General features: G+C 36.1%; 3 protein-coding genes across 4 annotated transcripts; 1 reads left to right on the forward strand and 2 right to left on the reverse strand.

Moving 5' to 3' along the window:
* Nucleotides 1–417: 417 nt before the first annotated feature.
* LOC111491027 (AT-hook motif nuclear-localized protein 23-like) lies at nucleotides 418–1,598 on the forward strand. The gene has a single exon (XM_023139750.1). The coding sequence runs from the start codon at nucleotides 653–655 to the stop codon at nucleotides 1,418–1,420; it is 768 nt and encodes a 255-aa protein (XP_022995518.1). The 5' UTR covers nucleotides 418–652; the 3' UTR covers nucleotides 1,421–1,598.
* Nucleotides 1,599–2,640: 1,042 nt separating this feature from the next.
* On the reverse strand, nucleotides 2,641–3,194 carry LOC111491030. Its single transcript, XM_023139752.1, has one exon. The coding sequence runs from the start codon at nucleotides 3,031–3,033 to the stop codon at nucleotides 2,671–2,673; it is 363 nt and encodes a 120-aa protein (XP_022995520.1). The 5' UTR covers nucleotides 3,034–3,194; the 3' UTR covers nucleotides 2,641–2,670.
* Nucleotides 3,195–4,156: 962 nt separating this feature from the next.
* Nucleotides 4,157–8,388, reverse strand: LOC111491025 (AT-hook motif nuclear-localized protein 13-like). Of its 2 annotated transcripts, XM_023139744.1 has the most exons (6): nucleotides 7,911–8,388; nucleotides 7,761–7,813; nucleotides 6,115–6,246; nucleotides 4,721–4,882; nucleotides 4,574–4,622; nucleotides 4,157–4,513 (listed from the first exon to the last, which is right to left on the reverse strand). In XM_023139744.1, the coding sequence occupies exons 1-6, from the start codon at nucleotides 8,362–8,364 to the stop codon at nucleotides 4,338–4,340; spliced, it is 1,026 nt and encodes a 341-aa protein (XP_022995512.1). In that variant the 5' UTR covers nucleotides 8,365–8,388; the 3' UTR covers nucleotides 4,157–4,337. The 2 variants fall into 2 exon arrangements, with proteins under 2 accessions (XP_022995512.1, XP_022995511.1); XM_023139743.1 differs by having other exon boundaries at nucleotides 4,157–4,622.
* Between the last annotated feature and the right edge of the window lie 6 nt (nucleotides 8,389–8,394).

The following is an 8,394-nucleotide window of genomic DNA, read 5'->3' on the forward strand; positions in this document are numbered from 1 at the left end:
TTTTTTTTTTTTTTTTTTTTTTTTTTTTTTTTTTTTTTTTTTTTTTTTTTTTTTTATATATTAATTTACCATTTATTTTTTTAAGTCAAAGGTGGGAGCCAATTCAGAGTATTAGCTTCATGGATAAGCTAAGATCCACATATTTCCATGGATTCCATGGATGGGTTTCAACTCATTTTTACTAAATTAAAGTAATAAAACCCAAGTTTTACCCTTTTCTAACTATACATTAATTAATTTACATGGATAAACCCGTGGTAAAAAAAAAACTCAATCTTTTTAATAATAATAATATAATTAGTGTGGGAAGAAAAAGAAAGGACGAATAATACCAAAATTTCAACATATTATTATTTTATAAGACATATACTTAGCTTTTACAATGTGTGTGTGTCTCGTTCTCTCTCTAACTGGCTTCTTCTTCGTCTCCATTAAGCCATTGGCGTTCTTATAGTTTTATATATATACATATATATATATATATGTTCCCTGAATTAAACAAACCCAACCAGGAACAGTATTTTTCTCTACATTTCAGTGCTCTTAATTTTTTTTAAAAAAATTCCTCTTTTTTAATATTTTTCATAGTTTTCTGTTGTTGTTTTTTTTTTTTTTTTGGTTGTGTTTTTAATAAGATTGAGTGTATCAATCCATGGCTGGTTTGGATTTAGGCAATCGCTATATTCACCAACTTCAAAGACCTGATTTCAACCTTCATCACCCGCACCACCACCCCGACACTCAATCTGATCATGAAGACGAATCAGATCAGCCGTTGGATTTCGTCTCCGCCGCCACTGACATGGCGGTCTCTCGCCGTCCCCGTGGCCGTCCAGCTGGCTCCAAAAACAAACCCAAGCCCCCGGTTATCATTACCCGGGAAAGCGCCAATACCCTAAGGGCTCATATTTTTGAAGTTGGAAGCGGCTGCGATGTCTTTGATAGCATCGCCATCTACGCCCGCCGCCGTCAACGGGGGATATGCATCTTGAATGCCAACGGAATGGTAACTAATCTCAACTTACGCCAACCGACGGGGACCGGTGCTGTCTTAAACCTACAAGGGAGGTTCGAGATATTATCGCTTACCGGATCTTTCCTACCGCCGCCTGCTCCTCCCGGCGCTACTAGTTTGACCATATATTTAGCGGGTGGTCAAGGGCAAGTCGTCGGTGGGAATGTTGTCGGAGAGTTGGTGGCAGCCGGGCCAGTAACTGTCATCGTCGCATCGTTTGCAAATGTAGCATACGAGAGACTCCCACTCGAAGAACAAGAACAAGAACAAGAACAAGATCAGATGCAGCCACCAACGTCGGAGGGCGGTGGAGGCAGGGGAGGCCCATTTCCAGATCCATCTTCAGGGCTTCCTTTCTTCAATTTGCCTCTAAATATGCCGAACCACATTCAGCTACCATTCTAACAAATCTATTGTTGATGTTGGTGTTGATGTTCATGGGAGACTCCAAATTAAAGGTTAGAACTTTGAGAAGATTTCATGGAATTCAATTAATATTATAGTTTCTTCTATCTTCATCTTTCTTCACTCTTTTCTACTTTTCAATCGTGTATCATTTCTGGGTAACTCTTCTTTCATGTTATGAAAAAAAAAAAAATCTTTGGATGATCTTCTAGGGTTTGTTTGCATATATATAATTGTGTTCGTAAATGAAATAATATGCTTTCTATATCCTGGATGATAAACTCAATTAATACTCTATAATCATAAGGTTTAAGTAGTTAGATTATGATTAACATCTCTTTGTTATCCATTCATAAAATATATAATATTGATTTAGTATTTGGAGGTAACAAATTTTTACTGTTTTTGTTTAATATTCATAACCATTAATTGTTTATTTGATGATAGAACAATTGTAATTTAGAGATTTTATTTTATATTGGTGCTTAAACTTTGATTAAGTAATCACTAATATATTTATGTGTGTGGTAAGTTTTAGTATATTAAAAATATATATATTATTTTGGTACTATTTATGTAATTATTGTAGAATAAGACAAGCTATGTTGGGTGAGTTTATTTAATTCTTAAACATAAATGATTTTTAATTTTTAATTTTTTGTTTTTTTTTTTGTTTTTTTCTACGAGTTTTCTTTGTCTTTGTCACGTTTATTGAATGAAGTTGTAATGTCAACATTTTACGTAGTAATGAAAAAATAAAATGGAAGCATTTTTGAACGAAATTAACTTGAAAAATACAACATTTTATTTTCATATTTAGACTAATATAAAATGTTTGTTGAATAAAGAATTTTAGTACTTTAAAAGGGATAAAAAGGAATATTTATTAATAATAACAAAAGGGAAAACGAAGAGTAAACAATGGGCCAATTTGTCAAAAACAATGGGTTGCTTAGATTGGGCTTTGTTAAGTACAAAGCCCATATGAAAAAGCTCTAATGGGCCTAAAATCGGATCAAATTATTTAATGCCGGAATGTACCCTAGTTGGGTAAAATAGTAAAAAATGAGGTTAATTGTAATTGGATAAAAATTTGATTTTTCTTAGACCCAATTGAGGGATATAAAACATATTAAGAAAAAATGGATGAACGCGAAGGGGTTTTAACGAGCTTCTCCAAAAGACCGCATCGATGATATATATTATTTTGCATCGTATAATTAGCATGAAGTGTATGTTTGATTATTGAATTAAAACTCTTGAGAATAAAAGTGAAGAATTTCGTCAAGATTGAGGGTAAGCAAAGAAGAAGAATCGTTGTAGATGAGCCAAAGCAAGTGCTCGAACAAAATAGCATCAACATCGACAAATATTATGTGTTCTTCGCTTCTTCTTTTTCCCTCCTTTTCTTCGAATCTTCCCTTTTCCATCAGAACCCGAAATGGGTTTTCTTCTAACACAAATGGGTCTACCAGGAATTCTGTCCTCTCCTCTCCCACCACCACCCTTACCAGGCTCTCCGATTTGTCGAGGCGGCGATAGGGGAGGCGAGGGGCGGTTCTCCGGCGTCGTGTCTTCATGACGTAGCAAGGGAGGAGGACCAAACAACCCATTGTTGGGAGTTAATGAAGGGGAAAGATGAATGGATGTTTTATGTAGAGATTGAAAGGGTGTTGGGTTGAATTGGTGGAGGGTAATTGTATTTATTGGTGAAGGGTCTCTCTCTCTCTCTCTCTCTCTCTCTCTCTCTCTCTCTCTCTCTCTCTCTCTCTCTGGATTGAAGGATCCGTTGAAGAATCTTCTGGGTAACGTCGAAGTTTGGAGTGGGGATTTTGAGCCGTTGCCGACTCCATTTAAGGTTGTGGGGTCAACTTGAAGCATTTGATTGACTCATTCACACAGACCCAGACAGACAAGAAAGTCATAGGGCCTTCAAATTATTGCTTTCGGATTTTAATCAAATATTATATCAAAATCTTTTTACAATTTATATGGAAAAAAAACATTTCTTTGGTGATAAAAGCTTGATCATCATAAATCATATTGTGGGATATAATTTTGATGTTGACCAGATGTTTGAAGATTTTAGGCAAATGACGAAAGGTTGGAATATTTTGTTTCATATGTACTTCATTTAAGATTCACTAAAGATATTTCATTTGATTTGGTACGTTCCTACTCAAATATATATAAAAGCTTACCCACTAAAATAATATTGGAGTGAATTAAAAGGATTTTTTTTGTTAATTGGAAACTAATTTTTTGTAGAAGAGAAAAAAAGTAACGTAAAATAAGGTAGGTGGTGAGTGTGAAAATAGTAGAAAAGAGTGAATTAAAAAAAAAAAAATTAAAAAGTTATTAAAAAACAACAGAAAAGAAAAGACACGTAATGGTCGAATTAGCTGTCAGTGCTGGCTTACACGGTCTTTGCACGGATTTGACTCGGTCAATTTGTCGGTGTTCAATTATTTTTAATTGAAAATTTATGCCAAAATAACCAAAGTGTCAATATGTCCGAGTGGTTAAGGAGGCAAACTTGAACACCATAAGATAAGTGCTATAGGACTGTGGTGTCTTTTTAACTGTCTGAATACACGTTGATAGGCATTCTTACTTTTGTGAGTCGGTAACTTAAGAACGTGCTAAAAATCTCGAATTATTTTACCATAAAAAATGTGAGGATCTTGCGCCATCCTTCAGTGCTGCAGAAAGAGGGGGGAAAAACAGAAAGCAAGATTGAAATAATAATCTTTCTTAATAATTACCTAAATAAATAAACATAAGCCCCTCTATAAAATACTTTTGGTAATTAATTGCGAAAGTTAGATTCACAAAACGATGTTGAATGTGTGTAGACTGAAGAGCATCATCATCATCATCCTAATGCACTTCTCACTGTTAGTTGCAAAATAAATCCTCACTGCTGTGTTTGGCCTGCCCACAATTGGTGGTACATCTGCATGTTGTGAATTGGCTGGCTGCTATTACTGAACATTCCGGGATGCCTGTTGTTAAGAGGGCTGCCTCCGTTGTCGGCAGACGACTCGCCACTCGATGCCCCTAACGATGGAGGGCTGGCCGCTGCTGCTGCTGCTGCACCACCAAAGTTTATCATTTGAGATGGTGAAGCAGAAGATCCAGAATTCAGCATACCTGTGTTGTTGGACTTTTTATCATTCTCGAGAAAACTTCCCACAACCACCTGAGGATGCAATGAAATCAGAGTTTGTAAAGCATGATTTGTGAAATCTATCAAGTACATGGCGCCTATGAAGCGCTTCGGATAGAAGTTATGAGTACCTGTACTTGGGAACTTGCCATTAGCATTCCTGCAACTCCACCACCAAGAACCTGTCCGTCTGACCCAGCCAGCAACACACTCAAACCGCCTGTTCTACTTCGAGTTCCATTATTCTCCGAGAGCATAAAGGAGCCTGACAGAGAGATTATCTCATACTGCCCCTGCATAAGATTAGATAAATGTTTTTCTTTTAGAATCGATCTCAAACTGATCCTATATAAGGTTGCGCCTATTTTCATAGGGAATTGATCACATACTCAAAGCAGAGCATATTGCACCTGTTCTACTGGCACTAGTACGAAGTTCCTACAGCGTTTTATTGTCACAAAATCTATATTTTCTAGTTTTATTCTTCTACGACCTACAATCATAACCTCTACGAATCATCTCGGCATATTCTTTAATATCAACTGGCACCTATTTAATTTCCGGTGGAAAGATCGATTGTGTAGGAATTGTTGAGAGCCCTTCCAAGAAAGGCCACTCCGCCTATCTTCATATGGACCAAGCCCTTTCTTCTTTTATCTGTCCATCTTGCAATAATCATGTGCATTTTTACTTCCACTCTCTCCTTTATTAACCGGGGAGTCCCTTTCCTTAACCCTTAGCTTAATCTTTAATCAAATCAATGAAGAAAGGTGATAACTTCAAGTCTAGAAAATTATCACAAACGTTCTCACTTGGTGACGATAAGTTTATTGCTAAATCATGGGAAGACACACAATGTCACCTGAGCCAAGTAAAGTGCATTTCTCGAAATAGAAAATTCAGTTCTACATCAAAATTAGAATACATGGTAACATAACATAAGATGATTTAGCAATGGCATAATATATATTTTTAATAATATAGGTTTTTTATACCGTTTTTTCCTTCAAGAGATGCTGAAAGAGATCAGGATTTCTTAATTAGTGTAGTAGAAAAGTAGAAGAAAAGGCAAAAAGAAACTTGGTGATTGCCTTTATTTCACTGTAGTGGCAAATGGTTATAGAAAAGGTGACCCAGACGATCGTCCACGTGAATGCACTTTGCAGGCACATGTGGGCTCCTGCCTAACCTTAGAAACACTGCCTATGAATCACAGAATCTATACAACAACAGAACTGAAAAGGACTGTGCATACTACTTGGGAGGGAGCATGTCCCTACTACTTATTGGAAACAAATGTTATCCTAACCTGAGCATACTTAAATTGAACAATCCTTTTCCATTTGCTATCCAAGGTTCATGTAGTTGATTTAATAGCTATCAGATCGGAATTCAGCGAAGGCTTCAAGTTTACATGAGTTGATGATTAATTCAAAGAGGCAAATACTAGATATGATAAAACATTAGTAATTATATCCATGCAGAGAGTCAATCAGCTATGCAATTCAAAAACAATTATAAGCACCTCATATGTCACAGAACCACCAGATGTCATTGAGTGTCGAAGAGTAGCATTACTGATGGAACCATTTGCAGAGAGAATGAAGACAGTTCGTGGTCCTTGCTGTGAGAAGGCCAAAATTTTTGCTGCTACGTCCTGCAACCATAGAAGCATGAAACCCGGATTACGACCTAAGAGTCTCCAATAAAATATTACTTCTATCAATAACTCTCCACTAAAATGAAGAAAAGGAACCATCAAACTTGCAGGCATCCTCACCTCCAAACTCGTGCAATACATAGAATTACAAACTAATGACCGATTAGAGATGAATCATAGCTATGTTTACATACTTTCTACCAGATTAGTTGACCTATTAGAAAGTTGGAATTTAGTCCTTGTATTTTTTAAGTGTTAGAATTAGTTAGTTTAATAAAACTGGAAAAGGTAGTACTTACTGTATTCGTGGAGATTTATCAAACCATATGGACCACTAATAAAGTTTTATCAAACCATAAGAAATTCTAACTTTTAAAATTGTAGGGACTATGTTCTAACTTTCTCCAAACTGACTAGAGTTGTAATTTAACAAAACAACCATAAACCATGAAAAGGATAATCTAAAAAATAGAAGTCCCAACACCACTGATAAAAAGATTTGTCAAGAAATAAAAAAAAGACTACCGAGAGAGAAGTAAAATTAATCCAAAGCTCAGAGGAACAATGTAAATCTTAAAATCATGTTGCAAATAACAAGATATTCATTTTGATGCTTATAACAGGAAATTTGACAGCTTCCAAGTAAAAAAACTACATCAATAACATACAATTTATTTTACGCTTATTCATTGCACGCAATTTGCATTCTAGCAACTTCTACCTAAAAAAAAAAACCACGTTCACAAGGTAGTTGCTAAGTTTACGCGACTACAAAATTCATTCTTTTTGTGCTACTTTTGTTTCCTTTTGAGAAGAATGTTGCCTTTGTTTTCAATATTACTTATAATCATTTCTTAAATCAAATATACAAAGCCTCCACAACATACCTAAATTGACTGAATTCACTCCAACAACAAGCTAAAACTTCATGGAATGATATCAATGCATTAATAATCAAGCTCAAATCAGTTTATGACAATACCGTCATAATTTAGCTAATAGTTCAGTCTATCGTTTATCAATATCGAAGTCAAGGATATTCGGTTCCTTAAAAAGGATATAAAAAATTACATTAGATTTCATATACAATACAAAATAATTTCTGCGTTGTGAAATAATTCATCTTTGGTTGTAGATATCACATGATCTAACAGATAAATTCAGGAATGTCACATTATCTCCACAAAAATTGATAAATGAAGAGCTCTAATATGGATATAACTAGAATGAACCAGCCAAGGAGCCATCCAGAAATCCAGTATCCCATTTAATACAACATATTCTGAATGTAGTTTTATACAAAATCCGTAGTTTTCCTAGAACTAGAAACAGAAACAAGGGGCTACTGCATCACTTCCCAATTACAGCATGTTCTTTTGCGTGCATTGCAGTCATTCTAATAAACGCGCTTAATCTTCAACGCTTAAACTAAAGATCACTTTAAAAAGAACAATCTTTCAAATTTCAATAATTATATAAAAAATAAGCTAAGAATTATACAGAATACGCACCTCACCAGGCTTCGCCCATACTACGTGAGGAGTAAAACCAACACCGCTTGATCCTATCCAACAAAACGTCCAGATAATATCAATTAATATGAACAAAAAAATGCAGTTCCAACACAAAGAAAAACAAAAGAGTAATTCAATTGACGATACCAATAGCATTCATCTGTTTCTTCCCCGAGCCTGGTGGCCTTCCCCTCGCTTTCTTCGCCGGCTGCTCCAAATCAGGAGTACCGCTCAGATCCCCGTGACCGACAGAAGACGCCATAGTGGTAGGTGCTAAGCCTAAGGCAATGTTACCATCAGGCGTGTACTTCCTCGGCCGGCCTCTCTTCTTCTTCCCCGAATCAGCGTTGAAACTCCCAGAATGAGATCCGTCGTACGGAGAAACATTCATAGAATCCAAAGGCACGGACGCAGGGGCGATCACAGAGTTAAACGGAAATCGCGCAGAAGGCGGTATCATCTGTGCCGTAGCCGGATTTAGACCAAGCGTGGAAGAGGCATTGTTGTTGGCGTTGGACATGCCTGGCGAATACGCCGTCGGTACTCCGACCGTCATGTTGGACGGTGCTGAGAGTGACGGAGGAGTATCAAGTGAATCCATTAAATAAAAAAAAAAAAAAAAAAAAAAAAA

The sequence above is a fragment of the Cucurbita maxima genome, unplaced genomic scaffold, assembly GCF_002738345.1.
Source record: "Cucurbita maxima cultivar Rimu unplaced genomic scaffold, Cmax_1.0 Cma_Scf00016, whole genome shotgun sequence".
Taxonomy (NCBI): Eukaryota; Viridiplantae; Streptophyta; class Magnoliopsida; order Cucurbitales; family Cucurbitaceae; genus Cucurbita; species Cucurbita maxima.